Raw genomic sequence first — 23,477 nt, forward strand, 5'->3', positions numbered from 1 at the left:
TTTTGTTCGGGCCTCGAGCCGCCCGCCACGGCCCTATCGAAAAAAACGTTATCGATGCGGAGCGGATCCGGGGGCTCGGCACGACTCGGGATCGGGGTTGCCAAGACATGGATGGGCCGGGCTTCCCGGACCGAAGGGACAAACGGACGCTAATCCAGAAACGGAAATCAGTCAACAGGGCGCCCCGTGCGGCGAATCACAGCGAGACAGCCCTCCAAGACAGCGATCATGCATTCACTTTCAGCAAAACACGCCAAAGACACGCGACTTGACGCGCCTCATTGCTATTCGCAACCTTTGCAACCACCTATCCACGAGCAGTGGCTATGCTGCAGCGTTAGCTTTATTGCTTATTATATTATTGCTGTCTTTCTTATTTTTCATTTTCTCTCAACAAGGGGGCGCGAGGGACTGTCTAAGTCTCGAAGAGATGAATGACCCCGCGTCAACGTCGGCATCAGCGAGACCTCAGCGTAGGCGACCCAGGAAAGATTCACAAGCCGGGACTGGACTTGCAGCGCAGGATCAAACTCAGCCTTGGACTGCCACCAGATGTCTCCGACTCCTCCGGCCGTTGCTCGCTCATATCGCCGTCCTCCGCAAGGACAAGGAGCGCAGGGACCTGCTGAAAGCTGCCCAATCCGCCCGCACAGGAGCCACACAGCCGGCAAAGCAGCGCAAGCGCAGCTATCCAGGCTCTGACTCAGACTACGGCGACAAGAAAAAGCCCTGCCGGAAGTATTCCAGGAGAGGTGGCCGTGGCAGGAGGCAATCGACCGCAGATGAGGCTACCACACCACAGCCAGCACAGCGCCGGCGACTCCAACAAGGCCACCGATCTCCCCAAGATATTGTGGTGTCCACGCCCTTCCTCCGCCGTGTCCATAGAAATCAACCCTCCTCTCCTGTCCAGGCTCCTGAGGAGCGGCCACAGGTCAACGAGCCCCCCACTGGCCTGACCCGATGCACCCACTACAAATGCCATACCATCTCTAAGTGTGCTTATGAGCTAGACATGGGTATCTGGGTGCGAACAAGGGTGGATTCTGAAAGATATGGCCTCTATGTGTCGGTTTTCAGGGCCTTCGATGCCATCCTCAGGGCAACAGATCTCCCACAGCGCAGGTCATGGACAACAAGAGCCGGTCCAAGCTCCTTGCTGGCGATGTGCCTCCGCAAGATGCCAGAGTATATTGCTGGCGTCGAAGAATGGGTTCGTCAGCAGTCCGAAGAAAACGGTACAAAGACAGCCATCCAAGGAGCAGGCGCCACATTCGACATCTACTCTGACCTCGAGTCACTCGGAACTCTCAATGGTTGGAGGCATTTATGCCTGTTATTGCGCGCTCACGCGATGAACATCATCCAAACCGCAGTCGCGGACGGACTATTCGAGGATTCAATGACCGACATACTCATCAAAGTGTGCGGGGAGTACATGCCACCGTCAGAGATTTACGGTCTTGTCAAGGTCTTTTGCACTCGTCAATATCCAAAACCGCGACCAGGCGATGAGTCCTTTTTTGGTTCGGCATCCCTCAACCCGCTATGCATTCTTCCCTCGCTAGAGACGGACAAACATTTCTTCACGCAGCGAATCTTCGCACATCTTCTCGCGGATGGTCTACTCCCTACCGAATGGCTTCTCAACGGAACTTTCCTCTCGTACTGGCCGAATTACATCCGTCCTCTCACGCGGGAGAGACCATGCCAAGATGTCATGGACTTTGCCTCGGTCACACTTGAGCTGCTTTGTGGTTTTGCGACTCTTCGACGACCGCGTGGCGTTTCCCAAGCCCGGCTTCAAAAGGGGCCACAGACCGCCCTCATCAGCGCTATCGGTGTCCTCGGCTCTCTAGTTCTCCTGAGCCAAGTCGATTCTCCATCGACCACGACTGATACTGCATCTCGCGGTGATGTTCTTCGCCAGCGGGTCAAAACCATTGTTACCACCTGCCTTGCTAACCTCAAACGCACAAAATCCCCCGGCCTCAAACTCGGCAGCTACATCCTCAACCTCCTCGCCCATTTTGTCATCGACAGCAGCGGGCAAACCCCTTTTGCCAACTACCTGGAAGAAGCCTGGCGCCTACCCGAAAACGATGAGCCTCCCCGCTCTGATCGCGACCCTACCCTCCCCTTCCTGAACAATATCAATGTTGCGTTCGCCAGTACAATGGCCTACCACTGCAGCCGTGTCACGGGCCTCCGACCGCATGTACACCTAGACCAGCTTTGTGACCGCTTGGAGGCTGCAGGAGCGCTCCCTCACATCGCGGTCCACGCCCTACGCGTGATGGGTTCGTTTCGCGTTGCTGAACTCACGGGCGATTTGCGTGATTTAGGCGTTGCGGAAGAGCGAATGTACAGGGCGAACGCGGAGTTGGATATCCTGATGGCTTGGAACAAGACTCGGAAGGAAGCAGAACCGGCTGCAAGAGCAGAGAGCGGGATTGCGACGACTACACCGAAGAGAGCGGGTCGTATCAGTGGTTCGGGCACCGACACCGAGGCGCAAAAGGCAACGGTAGGAGGTGTGAAGAAGAAGAAAGCCGCCGCATTCATGGGAGTGCGCTGGGATGATGGCATCAGTGAGTGGGTGGCTGCTACTCCAGCGAGCGAGGCACGACCTCGGGGAAGACGAGGTTTGAGGTCAAGGGGTCGGGTGGAGAGTCAAGACGACAGCGATCGAGAGGAGGAGGAAGACGAAGACATGACGGACGAGCAGGATGAGAGCGAACCGGCCCTGAAGTCCATGTCAGCGTCAACCGCCAAATTTTCCGGTGAGAGGGGGGACAGCGACGAGACGGACGTCAGTTCCGGCTCCGACATGGACACGCTGTTGCCGAATACCGATGTATCGCCTCAGCCGACAACTCATGCGCGTAGCAACCCGTCCTCATCCAAAGCCGTCCGACGCCGACCGCTCTCTCGGCCGCAAGAAGAGGTCGAGGCTGCCGAAAGCGATGGTGATGGAGACGACGAAAACGATGAGACCACCACGCAGCCTCGTCGGCGCAAATCACAGCACAACATTCGCTCTTCATCAGCCCCTCGCTCGACAGCAACACCGAAACACCTCCACTCCCGCCCCCGACGACTCTCCCGCCGTCTTGCTCTGGCAATCCCCGACGAGCTGACTCTCGACGACAGCCCGAGCCACATTAGCAGCAACGGCGAGGCAGAGAAGGAAAGCCAGTCATGGCTCATTGGGAAGAAACCCGCGCGATTCCGGCTTCGTGGCAAGGCTGACGATGGGCCTGCCAACAACTACCAAAATAACAACATAAACAATAATACCGCTAGCGGAAGCACTACTCCTAGAAGTAGCAGTACCACCAACTCCAACTCCAACACCAACGGCAACAGCACCGGCCAGGTCAGGAAAAAGAGACTGGCCCGGCCGTCGCTGGTGTCTCTGACCTCGGCCGGGAAGGCGTCTTCTTCGTCTACTCAAAGACTCGCTGTGCGTTCTTCGGTGGGGAACGCAACTGACGGGCGCAACTACGACTACGACGTGGATAGCGGGGATGAGTTGAGTTTCCTCTGATCAGCCGCCACACACAGAGACCGCCGAAGGGTCCGAGGGGAGGTTGGGTTTGCGTCGGGTCTAGAGGATAATAATTGTATGATGTAGTGTTTCTGTAATGTTTGGGTCGTAGTACCTAGGTACCTGACTGTTAGAGTAAATGTAATGATGATACCCGGCCAAATGGAGTGTGTGACACTTCTGTTTCGTGTTGTTGCTGTTGTTGCTGGCGTGTCACGCCTGGTGTGTGAGATTGGTGGGTTATGGGCTGTCGTATATGAACAGCATCAAGCTACGTGAATAATCCCACGTCCACGCATCGACGACGTAAGGGTCGGGTAACAGGTGGGAAGCTCAGAGTTGTGTGCGCCTCATATATCACGCCACGGCTCCACAGGACTGAGTAGATGGTGTGGCGGCTTGTGAAACATTTTGTTGGAGCTTGCGGATGTACCCGCGTAGCGTGGATAGATCTGTGGGCAGGTTGAGGCGACGAGGCGGGAGAGGTTCGAGAACATGGTCGGGTTCCCTTGGCCTCATCGATCGCTGTAAGATCGTGTAATGGGACACATTATGGATCAGCAGTTGGGTGTATTCGGAACCTATAACCCGCATCTTTGGACTTTTTCATGACTCTGGACCGTTTTGTCAGGCAAGCGGCAACACGAAGGACACAAGCAGCGGACTATGCGGTTGTTTGTTTCGGATCGCCAGAACGAGCAGAGCGGAACACCCAGCACCGCCATCGCGGGCCAGATCCCATGCAATCACCGCGTGATAGAAGGCGGCATGTACCGCGCAAAATTTCGTTTGTGTTTGCGGTCCTGCGGCTCGCCGAAGACACGGGAAGAGCTTCATCAGGGCGCTTCCCTGGTTCGGTCGGCGTCACGTCCCCTTGATTTGAATATGTGTCTTACCTGCCTCTGATATGTCAAAGTCCGCGAGATCACACGGCGGCGAGCTGCTGCTGCTGCTGGTAACCTGATGGATGACCTGACGACGGGAGCTTGCGACATAACTCAGTTCGTTTGCCCAGTTTGCCCTATGGCCTCGTCTATCGCGGATACAGCTCCGTCCCATCTCAACTGACCTTGGCATGGCAGCTGGTTGGCAACGCGACCCAAATCTACCAGACTGTGGCATTCCAGAGTGATCAACAAGTTGCTACATTACTTTCTGTGGCAGCTATGCTGATGAGAGGATCAAACTTCGGACAAGGAGCCGCAAACCGACGCCGTCACCCGCTTTCCTGGAATTGTCGTGGAAAGACCAAACGGACGCCTGCGGGAGATCGGCACTGGGAGTTGGGCATCAGTCAACTGATGTTTGAGGAGTAAGTTGGGATGTCAGTCCTAGGCATGTGCTAATTAGTGGCAGATCCTCCATCCGACGTCTTGCGAGCCACCACATCATGGCATCATCGTCATCGACTGTGTCAGTACGGAGTACATGTGGGATGAGTATCAACCTCCATCGTGACGGTCATGTCGCCATCCCGTCTTGTCCCCAGGTGTCGACGGCTTTAAATGCGTCAATATTAGTAGATGGAAGGGCTTGAGATCCATGGACGAGAGCTCTGGGGAGGAATGGATGGACATGGCCCTGCTTCTCGATTGGGGTACTGTTTCCGAAGCTCTGAGGGTTGTCTTTGTTTCCTCCCTGTACATAGCGAGAGGAGAAGGAATGAAGTTCCCACTTCAGATGTTCATGCATTGCTTCTGGCTTCCCGGTCCCAGGGTCTCCACGCCTGGATCGCCACGACAAATCTGGACGTGTTTCAGATTTTTCGGCCAATCAAAAGTCGGTTGTTCTCCGTCTTGGCGCACACCCAGCTAGGTCTCTTTGCCGGGCAATACATGCCAGGCACGGAATCCTTGGCAGTCGATTGGCCGGCAGCGGGCCCTGGGGACTCGAGCCCCGCAGAGACACGGGCGAACCAAATCCACAAACTGGGACCTGCGGCAGAATCCTCTGTGACGGGCACCTCAATCCACAACCTCTGGAAATGACTGCCGGCCATAGGCCTGAGGGGGGGTGACCTGCCCGCTTGCGCGTCTGTCCCAGTTCCGAGACAGAGCAAACAGCAAAGCGAGTACCCTCCAGCCAAACGAGTTGCGCCGTGGCGTGACTTTGGGCTGGACATGAAGTCGGCTGTGAGGAGGGCTTACGGCGCCTAGCGAGAAAGAGAGGCCAAGATTCGCATGAAAGCCGTAAGAAACGGTGAGGCTTCGCGCCGTCCGCCTCGGAGGTTGCTCCGAAGGGGGCGACAGGTCGGGCACGTCAGGTACTCGAGACTCGGGGCGGTGTAAGGGACGGCGTAATCGGCTGTAATCTTACACATCGAACCAGTCCCGGACCGTAACGTCGCATTGGAGGCAGCCTTCCTGTCTGAAAATTACAAGCCCCTGGCAGGTCCCGCGCTTGGCTTTCCTGGGTTTGGGGCCCTGAAATGGCAGGTTGACCCCTTCATCTGCAAGAACGTCTACCTCGACCACCTCACCTTGACAACACCACATTCTTTTGGGCCCAAGTCCCGTGGTTGACAGTCCCGGGTAAGGATCGTCATTCTTCGACCGCTCGTTCTCTGTTTATCTCATCATTTTCACTTCATACTACCGCGAAGGTCCTTCGGAGACGATTCCCGAGGCCAGTACCCTTGTTCTCATTTTTTCATCATTCCTTTCTTTACTTTCCAAGACACAAGGCGGCCAACTCCCGACGAGGACCGCCCTTTCGACTCTCGTCGCCGGTCGTACCTACCTACTTTACACCACCTTCGAACTTCCCACCTCCGTGTTGGACCTTTGTTCTACATTCCTTCTCTCAAAGCTCCGACCCGGAACTGGTCATGGTTGAGTGAAGAACGCAACCAGCAACCCAACAACACCAACACCACCGATATCTCATCGACAACCGACTTCGACTCCCTGGAAGGATTCGACAGGCATACGACACTGGTTATTTGGCTTGTTTGATTTCTCGGAACGCTTTGAAAGCGTCTCATGACGATATCTCTACGATTCGATTCTTGACCCCAACATTGCCGTCCGTTCGAACACGGAAACCTAGAAGAGAATTGATTCTGGAACAGCAGCAAGTCTAGGAGAACGACCTACCCATCTCTGAATACCATGTCTGCACCATACACGGCTGCGCCGCCGACACAGTCCGGGGCGCCTGGTGCGCCGGGGGGCGGCGCCGGGGGAGCAGGTGCAGGTTCCCAAGCGGCTGTGGGAAGTCCAACCAGCAGCCTGGATCCCGACGTGGTGAACAAGATGCTTTCGCACGACTTGCTCCTCGTGTTGGGTGTCATCTCTGCGGCCATGCTCATCTACCGCGTTACAATCGTCGTGGTGCGCCAGGTGCGGGAGGTGGTCAGTCTCAACAACGACACACAGCGCTACTTCGCCATCCCACACCATACCTATGCGTGGTTCAAGCGCAACATCCAGTATGCTCCCATCTTCCGCAAGCGTCACAATCGCGAGTTCCAGCTCAGCAGCGCCCTCAACATGGGCACTCTCCCGACACGCCTGCAGCTCGCCTTCCTCCTGGGCTACTTTGCGACCAATGTCGCTCTTTGCGTCATCACCATCGACTACTCGGGGCCGTTCCGCCAGGTTTGCGCCCTCGTCCGCAACCGCACTGGCTATCTCGCCGTCATCAACATGATCCCCTTGTTCACCTTCGCGGGCCGTAACAACCCGCTGATCCCTCTTCTGGGCATGTCGTTCGACACGTTCAACCTCCTCCATCGCTGGATGGGCCGCATCGTCATGCTCGAGTCGGTTGCCCACACTCTGGCTTTCCTCATCAGCAATGCCTCTGCCAACGGATGGGCTGCCGCCTTCCGGACCGCTACCACGGTGCCTTACATGCTCTGGGGTTTCTTGGTAAGTGCCTTTCCCCTCCTGGATCTCGAGCTAGCTGTCATTCTGACCTATACAGGCCACGTGCGCCTTCGTCGCCCTATGTATTCAGGCCGCCAGTATCTTTCGCCACGCCTACTACGAAACATTCAAGTTGCTGCATATTGGTCTCGCCATCCTCGGCGTTGTCGGTCTCTGGTACCACCTCCAGCTCAAGGACCTTCCGCAGCTGCGCTACATGTACCCTGTCATCGCGATCTGGTTCGGCGATCGCGTCGCCCGGTTTGTGCGGATTGCGTACCGCAACTTCGGCGCGGGTGGCACGCGCACCCTCGTTGAAGCCCTGCCCGGCGGAGCCTGCCGCGTCACCGTGACCATGGCCCGCCCCTGGCACTTCCGACCGGGCCAGCACGCCTATCTGTATATGCCCACCATCGGCTTCTGGCAGTCGCACCCCTTCACCGTGGCCTGGTCCGACGAAGGCGACCAGCACGCCGATCCGGGCTCCGACAAGCTCCCCCTCACCCGCAAGGACATCGCCAAGAAGACCACTGTTTCGTTCGTCATTCGCGCCCGCACCGGCTTCACAAGCGCTCTGTACGTGCGCGCCGCTTCTCGCCCCGACGGGAAACTTGTCACTCGCTGCTTGGTGGAGGGCCCTTACCGCGGGTCGAGCCGGTTTTCGTCCTACGGCACCGTGATGCTTTTTGCCGGTGGCGTCGGAGTCACTCAAGCGGTGCCGCACGTGCGCGAGCTGGTGGACGGGTTTGCCAAGGGCACTGTGGCCACTCGGCGCGTGGTCATGGTCTGGTCGATCCAGTCGCCCGAGCATCTGGAGTGGATCCGGCCGTGGATGACGGAGGTGCTGGCCATGCCGCGGCGGCGCGAGGTGTTGAAGATTTTGTTGTTTGTCAGCAGGCCGCGGTCGACCAAGGAGATCCACTCGCCCAGCGCCACGGTGCAAATGTTCCCCGGCCGGCCAAACATTGATACCCTCCTGGGGATTGAGATGGAGAATCAGATCGGCGCCATGGCGGTGTCGGTCTGCGGGCCGGGCGCGTTGAGCGATGATGTCCGCCGGGCGGTTAGGAATAGGCAGTATCAGGGGGAGGTTGATTTTATTGAGGAGGCGTTTACTTGGTAGAAGGGTGGTTAAGAGATAGAGGGGGGAAATACCTGGAAAAATTAGGTGATTGTGGCATGCTGGAAGAGGAGGAGGGTTGATGATGATCTGGGTGCTCATGGGTGTCATATGGATGGATATGGTCATCATCTCGGACTATGCATTTGTTCCGGATCGATTTTATCTTTGGGCTTTTTTGCCATGGTTTGGTTCTGGTCAGGTTTGGGGATGACCTCCTGGGAGGTCCATTTCGTGTTGGATTCTTGTATGTACATACATTGATTGGTTTTCGTTCCGCAGGCGTGATAAGCGAGCGGTCGTCAGTATATATTATTCTTATTATTGCACGTTGACTTGAGTCCTGTCCGTTTGTACTCGTAGCTCCCAAGAGCCTTCTTCCATGTTCGCAAGGTTGAGGTGATAGGTGTGGGAGAACATACCTCTAGACTCGGTGGAAGCATTGATTCCCGCCCGACAAAGCCTCCTCCCTGTCAGTGAAGGTTCCAGGCACCTCCAGGCTCAGGCTTCCCCACTGCCCAGCCCCGCTCCCGTCCCCCCGCATGCCACCTGCGCTGGGCTTGACACTGGGGCCGTTTGCGTGACGTCGCTGCCAGGCGGCTTGTTATCAGTGGCCCGACCTCCACTGCGACCGCTGAGGTGGCTCAGGTCCCCTGTTGGAATCCATCCCTGACGCCAGGCGTCTTTCACGTGGACAGTGGGCAGTCACCTCACTCACTCATAACATCCATTCACCTTGGCCTGAGCTCATTTCGTTCTTTGACCAGGCTGGACACACATCAGCACTACTTTATGGAGTTCTGTCTGTTCTTCAAACACGCCCTGAAATTGTTTCTATCCAGAGTTTCTGTCCCAGGCGCTTCTACACAGTAGGTCAGGCTCCGGGATCCAACAAGGCCCCCAAAGCTGTATGGGCACTGTCATCTGCGGGGTCTGACAGGTTCCAGGTATTACCTGACCAACTGGTACACACTTCTGGGGTCCCGTCTTGGTCAGCTTGTCCACTGTCGCATCTCAAACCAACCCATCCGCCCACCTCATTCCATATCTCTTCTTCCTCTGCTGAGCGAAACTCTGTCTTGACCCGGAACCCTGGGTTCATCAAAACCAGATCCGGCTTCCATAGTATACCCGGGCAACGCCTAAACTGAGATACCCAACCGGTCTCGATCCAAGCCATCCGGTCATTCAAGTCCCAGCCCATCCCCAAACCTACCGTCTTATCACCGGGCATCTGAGCAACTGTCGTTACCTATCGGGGAACTTGGCCCAGTCCACCTTTTGTAGAGAGGCGCTAGGTCGGGCGTGTGTTCGTCATCCGTACATACCTCGCTACGCTGGGTAGGGGATACTTAGGACGGATCAGGAGAAGGGGTTTGGTTGTTCTCTCACCGGGCTGAGGGCGACTACCTTAGGAGACTCAAATCTGGACCCTCCCTGGGTAACCTCTCGCTACGACGACAACAACAACTATATCGACGGGAGCACACTTCGGCTTCAGGCAACGACAATCACCATTATCACAGCGGAGCTACAACCTGAATTGTCGGACACCAGCCTTCCTAAATCCTGCTGGTCCAAATATCGCGAGCAGTCCACTATCTCTAACACCTGTTGCATTCTCTTTCGAACACACCCTTTGAGGTGATTCCCTCAGACAGGCAGAAAACAGTCACCTCCATCTATCAGGGACGCATCTCCTTCCGAAAAAAGACAACCCCACTACCAGAGTCCTTTGACTCTCACGACCCTCACTCCCTCCCTTCCTTTGCCTACCTGAACTACTACCACAACCACCTACCACCCACCTAACCACCATGGGCCTCACCTACAACACCTACCTCAACTGCGCCCGCATCTACGGCTGCAAGGGCTGCAAAACCCACCTCGCCGACCACGACGACATCATCAGCCGGGTACGTTTTCTTCCCCTTTGTTCATTTTTTCCCCACCACCAACCCCATACATACATACTAACCTAAACCCCCTTCCTTCTCCTTTGGTGGGAGGAGGAGGACCGGAGGAGTACAGAACTTCCGCGGCCAACACGGCAAAGCCTACCTCTTCAACATGGTCGTCAACGTCGACTGCGGCGAGCCCGCCGAGCGCAACATGACGACCGGTAGGCACGTGGTGCGCGACATCATGTGCCGCACCTGCGGCCAGATCGTCGGGTGGAAGTACGACAAGGCGTACGAGTCGAGCGAGAAGTACAAGGAGGGCAAGTTTATTCTGGAGGCGGAGCTGTTGTGTACCGTTAATTAGACGCAGAAGGGGGAAGAAGAAGAAAGGAGGAGAGGGGGGAAGGGTTGTTCTTTGACTGACGGGCGGTGAGAAGTGTTTTTGGTTGTGTCATGTCGTGTAGTGTTGTCATGTTGTGATACTGGAGAAGGAGGAGGAGAAGGTTGAGGAGGGAAGAGAGGCCCAGTATCACGGATTGGTGACCGGAAGGAGGAAGGACATTTTGCTTTTGTTTGTGATTTGCTCATTCAAGAAGTCCAGGATTTCGGAACTAGCTGACGACAAGCAGGCAGGCAGGCGGAGTATGTATAGATAAAGAGACGATGCATGAGTTGGGGGAGGGAGGGGAGAAGGGGGGTTGACAGTTACTACCGCACCACTTTGATACTCACAACGGATTGATTTCTCAGACATCACCAACCAGCAGGAAGCTACTTACCTATCTTCTTCACTCTGCGGTAACAGCTCTAACGAATAATCATGGTGAAAATGCGTCAGGTCTAGTCTAGAGACACCAACACTGCGGAAGGAGATGAAACATTCTAAGTCATGGACATGTCATATATGTTGCCAACAAGTGGCCCAATGCCAACGACGTCACACTTTAAGGATATCCATGGGAAGGAAAGTCACAACAGAAGCATGTTCAATCACTTGGAGCTCCACAACCGGATGCTCACCCAGTATCGGAAAAGAGACGAAAACTTCCAAAGTTATACGAAACTGACCAACAAATGGTATGCAAACAATACTCGAATCCAATGATGAACGACCGCCCAAGCGAATGACCCGACCCGAAGAAAAAACCCTATATATCCCCCACCAACCCAACCCAACGCCACAACCTGATAAAGTAGGTATGTAAGGGTATGTACCAAGTGATGCCTCCCTCTCGTACACATCCCATCCTGCCCCAAAAGCCCACACCCCAACCAGTGATACCTAGCATGAGCATGAGACAGACAGCTTTGCCAACCAAGTCTCCAGGACAAGCAATGTACACCGGCGTACAGCACTTCTGCCACTGTCCTCGCCCTATCCCCACCCACCACTAATCTAGTTGACATTTCATGACTTCTCTTACAAATGCTCAATCGGCTCCTCCGGCAAGAGCTCCTCCACCTGTCTCACGCGGAGGAACTCGAAAGGAGGCTGAACGATGCCGTTGAAGAGGAAGGTGAAGTACACCAGGAGAGCGAAACCGACAACCTGCAGCCACTTGAACGTCTCCCAGCCGAGGCCGAGCGAGACCATCCAGATGAACAGGGTACGGCAGGTGTCGATGGTGGAGCGCGACGTGGCGCTGACGCTGCGGGTGACGGAGAGGCCGAAGAAGTTGAAGCCACTGTTGGGTGGGATTGGCAGTTAGCGTTATGTTTAGAGGATGAGAGAGGAAGGGATTAAACTCACCCAATGCTAATCATGATCAAAATACTCGAGATAAACACAGCCTCGTGATTCCAAAACTGGTTCCACCCTTCCACCATATCGAACGGTCCATACTTTCCAGCCTCGGTGCTTCCAATCAAGGCATGCAGAATCAGCATACCCAGCAGCGTAATGGAGAAGCCAAACAGGCCCTCCCAGCCGACAACCCGGATAGGCTCGATGGCGCTGCGCTCGAGGATCCACTCCTCGAGCACGAACTGGGTGGCCGTGAAGATCTGCGCGCCCGCAATCATCAACACACCCAGGATGACGCGCAGCGCGTCGGTGCTCACTTTGCTGTGGTCGTGGACGGACAGCTCGCCGGGCTTCTTATCGGGCTGGATGGCGCCCGCGAGACCAACGATGCCGACGCCCAGGACCACACCCACCAGCGAGATCCACTGGAAGGCGTACAGCTTGCGGCGGAGGAAGATGACGCTGAAGAGGCCGACGAACAGCACCAGGGCGCCGCGCGTCATTTGGTAGATGGAGGCCGCCACGAGGAGCAAGCCAGCGTTCATGAGCGTGGTGCCGAGGATGTCGCAGATGGCGGGCAGGGCGAGCAGGGTGACGCGCCAGCCGCGCAGGACCGAGGGCGGGACGTGAGGCTTGGCGGGGTCGTGGATGACGCATTCGGTGGTGGTGCTGCTGCCGTTGGTGCGAGTAGGCCGGAGGGGAGAGGTGGAGTTGATGCTGGCGTTGTCGGCCGCGGTGCGGGGGTTGACATCGTCGGCGTCGGCGTCACTGGTTGGGACCGGCTGGTAGGAGCCAGAAGAGATGCTGCTGGAGCGGGACGACCAGCTGTCGTAGCGCTTGTAGAGGGAGATCAGACCGATGACGAGCCAGCAGCCCATCTCGCCGACGAACATCTGGAGGGTCTGGATGACGGGCTGCTCGAAATGCTTGCGCTTCTTGGGGTCTGGGTCGTCGCAATTGCGCACGCATTGGTTATCCTGCACGGGGGAGAGCGTGAGCACAGCTGTGGGTGGAGAGATGAGAGATATGTTGGGGATATGGCCGTACCTGATACTTGGTCAGGAGGGTGTTGCACACCCCCGTGAGCAGCATCATGAACACCAGAAACGGGATCAAAGCCCGCTTCGGAATGATGGACGCCATTGTCGCGATGGCGCCGAGGCCGGTAAGGAGGGAGAAGAAAGGCGTTGGCGTCGGATATCGGGAGTCGGGGGGAGGTTGGATGCGGAGACAGAGGGGAGGCGAAGATAGGGTCGTAGAGTAGGCAAAATGAATGGATGGATGACTGAATGAAACGGCCAGAGTGTGATGATGGACAGAGAGGAGTCCCGATGAAGGCCTACAAGTAGGCAAACATCCAACCTGGCCGCCCGCGACTGACCCGATCCGGGTTTGAATAGGAAGGGACAGCGTCTCTGTTTTCAGGCACAGAGACAGGTGATGGGATGTCTTTGTCGTCAGATGGAGAAAGGAAAGTTGAAGGTCTCCCTCCTCGGTGTTCGCGTGGGACGCACCTCATGACGCTCTGCGAGTGGATCAGGCCCGCCGTTGACGTCTCGCCCTGCAGTATCTGATAGGCTGGCGCAGCCTAAAGCCCGACCTGCGGCCTTGGCGGGCAGCCCCAAAACGCCCCAAAACGCCCCAAAAGCGTGCGGGCAGCCTGAAGAGCCAACCGGATGGTGCCTGGAGTGGAGACGCAGAGGCAGGCTTGCATCATCAAGATGCATCGAGTACACTGAGTGCATCCAGTGCATCGCCGTGCATCCACTCATCAATGTCGCCATCACCTCCAATGCTGTCTGATAAGAACCCAACGGCCACCTAGGTGGCCATAGTGGATTCGGAACAAAAGGACAAAAAATTCTTATGAAATTATTTCCCCATTCTGATTAAACTTTGTAATACTTCCTGCGAGTGAAATGTCAACCAAGAAACCTGCTCGCCTGCCCCGGCATTGCCTTTTCCAGTCCAACCGAAGTCATGCCAGTGCCCCCTAGTGTACTCCGTATATCCTCATGTCCAATAGTTTCAGTGTCGTCCATGCCCTTTGATATCCAGTGCCGTGACGAGTATTGTGTACCGTTTGTCCTGTGGTAAATCGTGGTCCTCTAGATGCCATCGATGCCTCTCCAGACAACTCCAGTCATCATATCCCTGGGAAACCTCCATCATCTCCCCTCCGAACTCCCGCCCTTCTTGTCCCCCTTCTTCGGCTTCTTATCCTTCAGATTATTATAGTGCATAATCCCCAGCTCCCTATCCCTCTCCAGCTTCTCCTTGTCCCTCTCGCTCAACGGCACTCCCTCAATACTCTTCACCCTCCTTCCCTCTAGGAACACCACCAACCCGCCCACCATAGCAATGATACACGCCACCGCCACCAAAAACCCTGTCGCCCAGCTCGGCCGCGTATGCCGGTTCATCCCCCACATGATGCCGCACAGCGCGCACTGAGCAAACGTGTTCAGCACCATCGACCACACCACCACATCCAGCTTCCACACTTTCGTCGCCGGCGCCCTGGTCCCCGTCAACGGGGCAGGCGGCATGTTCTTCTCCGGGATCGGCACGCACTCCTCCGGCACGGGCGGGTACGCGGCCGCGACATTCTCCGGGCCCAACTCGGGCGGCAACCCCTCCGTCCCCTTCAAGCGAAACCACCCCTTGTGAATCCCCGCCAGCCTCCTCAGCCCCTCATGCCTGCCCTTCACCCTATACTGTAGCAAATACCACAGATCCCTAAACCGCCACGGCGCGAGCCCAAACGCAGTCACGCAGAACAGCGCCGTCAGGATCTGCGCGTCCCACTCGATCCACTTGCGCCGCGGCGAGTCGACGTGGTCGCACGTCGGGTAGCACATGGCCGGCGCGGCGTTGCAGAGCAGCAGGAACAGCATCCCGCCCCAGGCCACCACGTTGAGGCCGTAGATGGTCCAGAAGAAGCCCATCGGCGTGATGAAGAAGGCCCAGAAGGACTTGAGCCCCTGCGCCGCGGATTCGTGCCACGGGTACGACGGCGGGAAGTGGTAGCCGTTGGGGAAGGGCAGGGTGCCGGTGGGAGCGCGGGCCGGGGGAGACGCGGTCGTGGTGGTGGGTTGGTTGGTATTGGTGTCGGTGTCGATGGCGCGGGGGGAGGGGATTGGCGAGAGTTCGGAGGCGGTTGGTGGTTGTTTCTCCGGGTCGGCGGTTGATGATGCGGCCTGCGGAGGTGCTGCTGGTGTGGGTGCATGCCCTTCCAGCGGAGAATGCGCCGGAGTGAAAACTGACGAGGCAACCTCGCCTGTCACGGCCATCAATCCCTCGGGAGGTCGAGATTCGATAAAGTCGTGTGATAGTCGGCGAAGTCGCGTTGAGGCGCCAGAGAAGGTCCCGGTGCGGCCGAATGTCGGCCTTCTTGGGGATTCGGCCATGGGGTCCAGTGAATGAGGTTTTTCCGGCGGAGAGGCCAATTCGAGATGTTTGAATCTGAGAATTCGAGATGGCACCTCAGGTAAGTTGAAACCCAGAGGCGAGGTCAGAAGAGGTTCGCGTCGGAAAAGGGGTGCTCAATCGGGCACCGAACAGGACCGTTGTAGTCCTGAAGAGAAACAAAAACAAGCGGCCTCTTGGAAGACCCGGGTGCTTGGTTAATTAAGGGGAAAAGGACCAACAATCCGTTATGTATGTCTGCAACAGCCAGCCATGATGAAGTGACACGGCAGAAATCAAGAATCCCAAAATCGCGTCGCAATTGACCAAGCTGCGACATTGTTGGCACTGCCGCAACGGCTGCCGCGTGGCGTGGCAAGGGGAACGATCCGCCCGCTAAGCCAATCGCGGGTGACGTCAAGTTTGGCGTTTGGCGGTTGGCGATCCTTTCTGCAAGACGGGACGGACAGCTCGCCAAGCTCACCCCTCTGAGGAGCACAGCCCGTTGATGGCGTCTCTCACCGGTGGTCTCTCACATCTTACTGCTTTCCGCTGTTGAGTAGATAGGTTAGGACTCATATGTTTGACACCCAGCCTAGGTATGCGGGGGAAAATACTGTCAAAATTGTGCAATTCCAGAGGTCATGTGTGGCTTCAATTTGATCAGTAGGAAACTTTGATTGCGGCGAGAGTTAAGTGAGTGACCAAAGAAAACTCCAACACATATTCAGTCATCCCATCCCTCTAACTCGCTCGATGTATCATTCCTGTCAACAACATCCGAACGGCCGTCAAACAGTCATGGTGCGTCGACTGGCTGATGCCCTTAGCCATCCCATGGGTATCTCTAACAACTCTTCCTTTCTCACCTCCGCAACCCCATCCCGTGGGAACTCCCAGCTCAGTACTTGTGCCGAGTGCTGTAGTCCTTGGGGCTCACCACCAGACCGCGGCCCTTCTTGGCGCCGCGGTACACCGTCTCGATGATGTCGATCAGCTCCTGCTTGTCCTCGAGCACCCAGTTGAGCTTGTTGTTGTTGCCCGTGCCAAAGTCGCACATGATGTGTTTGTTGCGGAAGAAGAACATGATGGAGCACGGGTCGTAGAGCTCGTACATGGCGTTGAAATCGGGGACCTGGGAGAAGGGGTTAGTGAACTGGAGGAAGAGAACCAAAACAAAACAAAGCGATGCACATGCCTGGTCGATGTCGCACAAGTAGATGACGGCAAAGTTCTTCACCCGCTCGGCAATCTTGTAGAGCGTCTCATCCTGACGCATGCAGTCCTATCCCGGGTCGATCGTATCAGTATTTCTGTTTCCAGAGGCTCAGCAGGAAAAGGCAGGCAGACTTACCGGATCATGGTCCCGGCCAAAACGGATGACGACGACGCGTTCTTCTTCTATAAAGTGTTAAGAGTGGCAGATGGTTAGCCGCCAGATAGTCGAGCTTGGGAAGGGTTGGAGATGGTGAGCGACACGGTGGAACACGGCAACGACAGCGACAACGAGGATGGTGGTGAGACGGGCCTGAAGGGAGGGATGAGGGGCGCAAACTCACCTGAAAGAATGGCCTGGTCGACGTGCCAGCCCGAAGGCAGATGGGGGAGCATAACAGAGCCCATGGTGGAGGATGGTTGTGTGAGCTAGATGAAGCGAGGGTTGGGTGTATCTGGTTGTTGATGTCCAGTTGTGAGTGTTAATTACGGGTTTGGTGTTGAGGTGTTGAGTTGAGGACGGGTCAGCCTAACCTTCAGTGGTGGCGATTGCCTTAAAGCCTGTCTCTTCAGCGCATGTGTGCCTGAAGATGCTTCTAGACGACGCCTGCAGTCTGTTACGTGTCATTACATTGTTTCATCCGCTTGGCACCGATATTCCGTTGCACTTTGCAACTGCCACCTGCGACACCCCATTACCGTACGTTACACATCTGCCGAACTTAGTCTTGAAGACCCACCTCCATCAAATCCTCACATCAAACAAATCTTGAAATCTCAACCTCCATCTCAACCTCGACCAACCCGCCTAGGTACCACTCATCCCCTATCCAAGATGGCATCTATCCCAGACCACCTCGAAAGCCTCGCCAAGGTGGTCTCCCACAATCTCTCCTACCAACACGACTGGAAATGGGTCTCTCGCCACTCCTCCTCCTCCCTCCAACGACCCCTCCTCTACGGCCTCCCTCCCAAGCGCCTCTACGTCCACCCAGACGAGCAAATCGACCTCATCAAGGCCGAGAAGGCCCTCGGCAGGCCCATTCCCCAGCAGCCCGAGGTCGAGTGGGTGTTGCCGCTGCACCTGTCCGAGAAGTGGTCGCCTGCCCAGTTTGCCGAGCTGTTTGACGCCATTGATGCCATCCCTCCCGGCCGCGACGGGGACGAGGTTGCTGAGTTTGACGGGGAGGTAGACGGCGATGCGCCGTGGTTGCTCTGGCGCGGGCCCAAGCGCGGGAAACGCATCCTCATGGCTACGGTCCAGGACGATTCGACCGTGACTTATTACTGGATTTTTGATGGAGTGGTGAAGCCAAGGCAAAATTGAAGTCTCTGGCCTTTTACGGGGTTTATTTTGGTCTCTTTTCCCAGCTGTCTATTTATACACTCTTCTCTAGGGCTCACGCCCGTCACATCACAGTCTCTCCTACCCCGTCATCTACGGCTTGAAGATAACTTTCTGCACCTTGCGCTGGTCAAACAGCTCATATCCTTCCACGGCCTCGGAAAGCGGCATGATCTTGTCGAACATGAAGCTGCTCGCATGGTCAGCAATCGGTTCAACAACCAACTCGGCGCATGGCTGGAAAAGAGCTGGAGCTTCCTACCTGAACTTGTCCTGGTTCTTGGCCAGCACTGGCAGTGCCTCCTGGAAAACGGACCGGACAGGGCAACGGCCCATCTGGACCCTCAGGTTCTTGCTGTCGAAGAGGGTTCTGGTTAGCAGCCATAACGGCAAAAAAGAGGAAGGGTTCCAACTCACCCATACGCCTCATTGCCGTCCCAGGGGATCTATACCACCAACTCAGTCAGCGCCGGGCCTCGAACCACCACTTCCGTCACTCTACCCCCATTCAACTCACCTCAGCATTGTGCACTCCAATGCTACTAATCACCCCAAACGGCCTGATCAAATCAAACGCCGTCCTCAACGCCGGACTCAGCCCCACCACCTCAATCACCGCGTCCGCGCCCCTCCCCTCCGTCGCCTCCTTCACCCTCCTCACCATCTCCTCCGTGCCCGCGCTAAAATCCAACGGCTCCGCCCCCAACCCCTTCGCCAGCTCCAGCCTCGACGGCACGTTGTCCACCGCGAACAGCTTGCGCGGCTTGTACTCGAGCGCAGCGACGATGGCGCACAGTCCCACGGGCCCGCAGCCGATCACCACCACGACGGCCTCGGATGCCGGCTGGTGCGGCTGCAACAGCGCGAAAGCGTTCTTGGCGCCGAAGAAGCCCGTCGGGAAGATGTCGGCCATGAGTACCAGCGCCTGGTCGCTGAGGGCGGCGAACCCAGAGGCCGGGTCGTTGACGCGCATGACGGTCCCGTCGGCGAAGGGCACGCGCACGTACTCGGCCTGGCCGCCGTCGAGGAGCTCGCTGCCGAAGAGGCGGACGTGCGCGCAGCGAGAGGAGAAGCCGTGGGTGCAGTAGAAGCATGTGTTGCTGGGTGGAGGTTAGGACATGAGGTGGCTATTGGGTGATGGGAAAGGGGGGAACAAACCAAGAGACGGTAAACGGCGCCACGACCTTGTCGCCGACTGCGACAGTCTTAACCTCGCTGCCGGCTTGGACGACGGCGCCGACGAATTCGTGGCCCATGATGAACCCCGTCGGGGACGGCTGGTGGCCGCGGTAGACGTGGAGTTCGCTGTTGTCGAACATACGTCAGTGTACACATACATACTTTGCAGTTTGGAAGGGAGAGATGAGAGGAAGTTCAAGACCCTGTGTTAACGGGACCCTAAAGAACTGAACAAAAATGTCGAAATGAAATAGAAAAAAAAAAAGGCAAACATACGAGCCGCACAAAGCCGTAGATTGGACCTTGACGATAATGTCGGTCGGATCTTGGACTGTTTTGTGAAAGTAAAAATGTGTCGGTCAGTTTGACGACGACGTCTTGATCTCCCTCCCTTCCTCCCTCCATTTTCCAAGTTCTCGGGGAGGGAAGGATTGCGTACTCTTTGGCACGGGCCGGTCCTCGACAACCGCCTTTTTGGGCCCGTGGAAGACCACGGCCTTCATAGTTGCTGGGAGGTCTGAGGACATTTTGCTTTCGTCGATGTTGGTGTTGATGATGACGGGGTTGGTGGTGACAGACAAAGGAACTTGACTTGGTGTAAGTTGCTTTGGTGCCTCGGATGGGGGTATTTTTTAGACCTTTAGTTCTCTCCTGCAATGCCTAGTTAAGTCCTCAAGATCAGAGATCAGGGAGGTTGAGGTTGAGATAACGGACGGTAAGTCTCCCTAGTCCTGGAGCTTGAGAGGCACCTACCTAAGTATAAGTAAGAGGACTGGTTTGGTTGAGTGTAAGTGAACGAGTCGTTTTACTCTAGGTACTTTGACTCCCAAGCATAAGGATAGATATTTGACTGCAACTTGGATATCGGGGAGGGAGAATACCTTGGACACTTTGTCCAGCAGATTCTCCGTTTCTTCAACGAACCTGACCAAATGTTGAAAGATTACCTAGAGCAGGTAGGCAAAAAGATTCAGTGACGTGGTGTTTGTTCAAGATGGTACTTATTAGTGGAGATCCCCGCATCTTCGGCCGAGGCATAACACGGGCACTGGGACACACATCGGCCCCGCCCGGCCTGGTCCGGTTCATGGAGCAGCTGCCCGTCTGGCCGGGTTGGCCGCGGCTTCGTTACCTTCTAAGGTACTTGCCCTTTAGCTACTACTATTTCATATCCAGATTTTTTTTTAGTTATTGAGCTGGTTGTTTTGTGTGTTGATGGTCATGGTTGAAGGGCATGACTAAGGACGTAAGTACCTATACACTTTACCTCAAGCTTTGCTATTCGAGCCCAAGCAGACTCAGTAGCAAGTTCGGCGTTCATCAGCAACTCAAACAATACAATGACATTGACGTAAAATGATCGTCGCAAATGGGGTAGGTCCCTGGGGTAGACATCTAGCCGCTACCCTCTCTCTCTCCCCATCGTCCCGAGCTCGATCAACTAGGTCAGGTGGCCAAGTCCCTGGGTAACTCACACCAGGTATCATCCACACAGGAAGAGAGAGTTCTCGAACACCGCACATTCTTTTCTTATTCTTTTTTGGTACGTATAGGTAGGTAGCCATTCGCGCACCTTAGGTTTCGAGCCCCTCCGTATCGCATTCGGCTTTCTCATCCTCATGGGGGAACAGCGATCGTGATATAAATGTTCTGATCCCTCCCCGCTCTGAAAGCCCAAGATTGCAATCCGTGATACCTCCCCAAACCATCCATTTCCCCCCAAATCCATTTCTTCCAATTTTATTGCCGACCCAATCCCACCATGTTGTTGTTGTTGTTCCCATTGCCATCCTTTCCGAACCAAATTTCCACCCAGCCAGCCAGCCCAGCAAATCGAAACAAGTAAAAATACCACCCTTGATCTGTTGTCGTCTGCCAGCCGCCGGTCGGCCTGCATCAAACCCTTTTTCTCTCTTTCTCACTCATACATCCATACATACAACGACACATAGTTACACGCCTGAACGCCAGCCATGGGATGTGGCATATCCTCCCGTAGGCACCTAGTAAGGAATAAGCAACCCAAGCATGAGAGGGGGGGAATCGCCAAAGATGATCAACAACAACCACAGCCACAACCCAGTCCCAGACCAGCACTCAGGCACCATCCAGCAGCAGCAGAGAGACTCCAGATCCCATCCGTAAACGCCATTTTCCGCATCGATCCCAAATTGTAAAGGGGAATCTAAAGAAAAAAGAACAACAGGGCCCCCGCTAGGAGGAGAAGAAGGGTACGAAGGTGAAGCGAAGAAAAAAACAAGTAAATGCATATGAGAAAAAAAGAAAATCAAGAAGTGAAGAGAAGTGGGGTTGGGTAAAGAAAGAACCAGCTGTGGGCGGAGAAAAAGCACAGAAGCGCTCAAGCAATCTCAAAGAGGAGAAATGAACGGTCAGCTCGCGACGGCTCTGGGCCTGCGGCGGCGGTTATGTCCGTCAGGTCTTTGTGAGAGCACGTCTCGTAATAATGGATCGTCCTTGCTCTTGTCGACATGATGTACTCGGACGTGTCTGGAAACAGTTAGAAGACATATCTCTCGGAGATGGCATTAGAAGATGGCGGTCCAAACCGTTGCAAGTTATCTGGTCGTGGATACTTATGATCCCTGTCAGGGCAGAACGGGCAGACATAGCCCGGCGAAGCATGGACAAGCCCATGCCGAATCATTTCATTCTTGCGCTTGAATCCCTTGCCGCCTTCTCCGCGGGGACATCCAGGGACCGGGCAGTAGTGTGGCCTCTCGGAGGAGTGGACTTTGGCGTGCGAATTCAGCAGGTACTGCGTCTGGAACGGCGGCATGGTGCAACCTGGATACTTGCAGACGTAGTTCCCCGTTGTCGGTTGCACGGTGATGCCATCGATGCTCATACGGTCAAACGCCGAAGCAGGAGGTGATGCGCTGCTCGGACGTGCGCTTGATGTTTCCGAGGAAGTACTCCCGAACTCGGGAGGCCTCCTCTGCTGCCCGTTCTGCTGATAGTAGAACCCCGGGCTCGTGACCGGGGGGGCGAGCGGGTGCCCTCCCGGAGAGAGCGGGTTATCGCGGTACTGGTCGGTTGACGGCGGCAACGGAGGCGAACCTAGCGAAGGCAGAAGTCGCTGCTGCATGGCTGGTGGCGGGGATGCGGGAAATCCCGGATGCGGGCCCCTCATGCTGCTCCCGACAACAGGGGCGGGTGTGAGCGGCGGGAGCTCACCACCGAGCTGTTGCCGGATAGATGGGAGTGACTGGCCGTTGGATTCGAATCGGTTAGGGCTGATGGGCGGCAGGCCTTCGCTATGGGTGGTGGTGGATCGGATGCTGGTGGTTGGGGACTTGAGGTCGGTCCGGTACGAGGACGGAGTGGCACCTGATTCTCGTGGAGAGTGGACGCTGCGAGGACTGTAAGGGGAAGGGATCGGGGCATTTCGTCCTCCGACTAGTGGCTCGGGTTGCATAGTACTGATGGACATGGCTCGCGTTGGTTGCGGCTTGATCGACGCGTCATGGTCTGCTACGGGCCGGGTCAGTCCGGCGTCGGGCTGCGCGGTCTGGGGAGCCCTCTCGGCGGTGGCAGCGAGAGCAGTGGCAGCTAGCGACTTCAGCAACGAGGCTTGGTCGCTGCCCTCGTCCGTACGTGTCGCAGCCATGCTGTTTCCTGTACTATGTGCCGATGAGTCCTGGCGGGTAGAAGCGTCTCCGGATCCCCAATTCTCGTCCAAGGTTTCCGTATCTTCTCGCATCCCCGGGTCGTCTTCTACGTCGTCGTCAGGTTCGTCGGCCCCAAAATCCCCAAAGTAGGCCGATCTCTCGCGCCTATGACTGTCCAGATAGCCGATCAGCACGGCATCGCCTTGACTTGGTTTCATTCGCCTCCGGCGGGTCGAGTCCTTGTTGTCAGACTCTTGAGACGAACTGGATGAAGATGATGATGAGCTGGAAGCTGGACTCCGAGCTGGTTGCAGGGTTGGACGAAGCGGCTGTAGCGGTGGGCTGTCTCTCAGGAAGCCCTCATCGGGGTCGTACACGGCGGGAGTGGAGGCTTGACCAGGACTCGGGGCATTCGTCGCGGTCATCGCTTCGGCGCGACTCGGTAGTGCTCAGTCTCGCGGAGCGGCGGCGTGGTGGTGGTGCACGCATCAGCATTCCATGGGTAGCCGGGCCGTGG

The 23,477-nt window shown here is 56.2% G+C and overlaps 13 protein-coding genes across 13 annotated transcripts; 7 read left to right on the forward strand and 6 right to left on the reverse strand.

Annotated features, from left to right (window-relative positions):
• Window positions 1–430: 430 nt before the first annotated feature.
• On the forward strand, window positions 431–3,550 carry VTJ04DRAFT_754 (uncharacterized protein; the record flags this gene model as incomplete). Its single annotated transcript, XM_069365878.1, has 1 exon — window positions 431–3,550. The coding sequence occupies one exon, from the start codon at window positions 431–433 to the stop codon at window positions 3,548–3,550; it is 3,120 nt and encodes a 1,039-aa protein (XP_069223363.1).
• Window positions 3,551–4,851: 1,301 nt separating this feature from the next.
• VTJ04DRAFT_755 (uncharacterized protein) lies at window positions 4,852–6,632 on the forward strand (the record flags this gene model as incomplete). Its single annotated transcript, XM_069365889.1, has 5 exons — window positions 4,852–4,862; window positions 4,907–4,967; window positions 5,266–5,329; window positions 6,087–6,324; window positions 6,392–6,632. 5 exons carry the CDS (start codon window positions 4,852–4,854, stop codon window positions 6,630–6,632), a joined length of 615 nt encoding a protein of 204 aa, XP_069223364.1.
• A 28-nt stretch (window positions 6,633–6,660) lies between these two features.
• On the forward strand, window positions 6,661–8,542 carry VTJ04DRAFT_756 (uncharacterized protein; the record flags this gene model as incomplete). Its single annotated transcript, XM_069365900.1, has 2 exons — window positions 6,661–7,422; window positions 7,478–8,542. 2 exons carry the CDS (start codon window positions 6,661–6,663, stop codon window positions 8,540–8,542), a joined length of 1,827 nt encoding a protein of 608 aa, XP_069223365.1.
• Window positions 8,543–10,356: 1,814 nt separating this feature from the next.
• Window positions 10,357–10,804, forward strand: VTJ04DRAFT_757 (uncharacterized protein; the record flags this gene model as incomplete). The annotated part of the gene is made up of 2 exons (XM_069365911.1): window positions 10,357–10,455; window positions 10,571–10,804. 2 exons carry the CDS (start codon window positions 10,357–10,359, stop codon window positions 10,802–10,804), a joined length of 333 nt encoding a protein of 110 aa, XP_069223366.1.
• Window positions 10,805–11,519: 715 nt separating this feature from the next.
• Window positions 11,520–11,835, forward strand: VTJ04DRAFT_758 (uncharacterized protein; the record flags this gene model as incomplete). The annotated part of the gene is made up of 2 exons (XM_069365922.1): window positions 11,520–11,633; window positions 11,701–11,835. The coding sequence occupies 2 exons, from the start codon at window positions 11,520–11,522 to the stop codon at window positions 11,833–11,835; spliced, it is 249 nt and encodes an 82-aa protein (XP_069223367.1).
• A 25-nt stretch (window positions 11,836–11,860) lies between these two features.
• On the reverse strand, window positions 11,861–13,327 carry VTJ04DRAFT_759 (uncharacterized protein; the record flags this gene model as incomplete). The annotated part of the gene is made up of 3 exons (XM_069365933.1): window positions 11,861–12,125; window positions 12,191–13,161; window positions 13,232–13,327. The coding sequence occupies 3 exons, from the start codon at window positions 13,325–13,327 to the stop codon at window positions 11,861–11,863; spliced, it is 1,332 nt and encodes a 443-aa protein (XP_069223368.1).
• A 1,025-nt stretch (window positions 13,328–14,352) lies between these two features.
• VTJ04DRAFT_760 (uncharacterized protein) lies at window positions 14,353–15,594 on the reverse strand (the record flags this gene model as incomplete). The annotated part of the gene is made up of 1 exon (XM_069365945.1): window positions 14,353–15,594. One exon carries the CDS (start codon window positions 15,592–15,594, stop codon window positions 14,353–14,355), a length of 1,242 nt encoding a protein of 413 aa, XP_069223369.1.
• Window positions 15,595–16,493: 899 nt separating this feature from the next.
• On the reverse strand, window positions 16,494–17,215 carry VTJ04DRAFT_761 (uncharacterized protein; the record flags this gene model as incomplete). The annotated part of the gene is made up of 4 exons (XM_069365956.1): window positions 16,494–16,727; window positions 16,791–16,877; window positions 16,947–16,993; window positions 17,152–17,215. 4 exons carry the CDS (start codon window positions 17,213–17,215, stop codon window positions 16,494–16,496), a joined length of 432 nt encoding a protein of 143 aa, XP_069223370.1.
• Window positions 17,216–17,642: 427 nt separating this feature from the next.
• Window positions 17,643–18,134, forward strand: VTJ04DRAFT_762 (uncharacterized protein; the record flags this gene model as incomplete). The annotated part of the gene is made up of 1 exon (XM_069365967.1): window positions 17,643–18,134. One exon carries the CDS (start codon window positions 17,643–17,645, stop codon window positions 18,132–18,134), a length of 492 nt encoding a protein of 163 aa, XP_069223371.1.
• A 111-nt stretch (window positions 18,135–18,245) lies between these two features.
• VTJ04DRAFT_763 (uncharacterized protein) lies at window positions 18,246–19,858 on the reverse strand (the record flags this gene model as incomplete). The annotated part of the gene is made up of 7 exons (XM_069365978.1): window positions 18,246–18,342; window positions 18,415–18,507; window positions 18,570–18,598; window positions 18,670–19,252; window positions 19,311–19,457; window positions 19,608–19,662; window positions 19,771–19,858. 7 exons carry the CDS (start codon window positions 19,856–19,858, stop codon window positions 18,246–18,248), a joined length of 1,092 nt encoding a protein of 363 aa, XP_069223372.1.
• A 113-nt stretch (window positions 19,859–19,971) lies between these two features.
• On the reverse strand, window positions 19,972–21,228 carry VTJ04DRAFT_764 (uncharacterized protein; the record flags this gene model as incomplete). Its single annotated transcript, XM_069365989.1, has 3 exons — window positions 19,972–19,982; window positions 20,085–20,103; window positions 20,905–21,228. 3 exons carry the CDS (start codon window positions 21,226–21,228, stop codon window positions 19,972–19,974), a joined length of 354 nt encoding a protein of 117 aa, XP_069223373.1.
• A 76-nt stretch (window positions 21,229–21,304) lies between these two features.
• On the forward strand, window positions 21,305–21,508 carry VTJ04DRAFT_765 (uncharacterized protein; the record flags this gene model as incomplete). The annotated part of the gene is made up of 1 exon (XM_069366000.1): window positions 21,305–21,508. One exon carries the CDS (start codon window positions 21,305–21,307, stop codon window positions 21,506–21,508), a length of 204 nt encoding a protein of 67 aa, XP_069223374.1.
• A 213-nt stretch (window positions 21,509–21,721) lies between these two features.
• VTJ04DRAFT_766 (uncharacterized protein) lies at window positions 21,722–23,385 on the reverse strand (the record flags this gene model as incomplete). Its single annotated transcript, XM_069366011.1, has 2 exons — window positions 21,722–21,839; window positions 21,899–23,385. 2 exons carry the CDS (start codon window positions 23,383–23,385, stop codon window positions 21,722–21,724), a joined length of 1,605 nt encoding a protein of 534 aa, XP_069223375.1.
• Window positions 23,386–23,477: the final 92 nt, after the last annotated feature.

The sequence above is a fragment of the Mycothermus thermophilus genome, assembly GCF_041956435.1.
Source record: "Mycothermus thermophilus strain CBS 625.91 unplaced genomic scaffold VTJ04scaffold_1, whole genome shotgun sequence".
In the NCBI taxonomy this organism is placed as follows: domain Eukaryota; kingdom Fungi; phylum Ascomycota; class Sordariomycetes; order Sordariales; family Chaetomiaceae; genus Mycothermus; species Mycothermus thermophilus.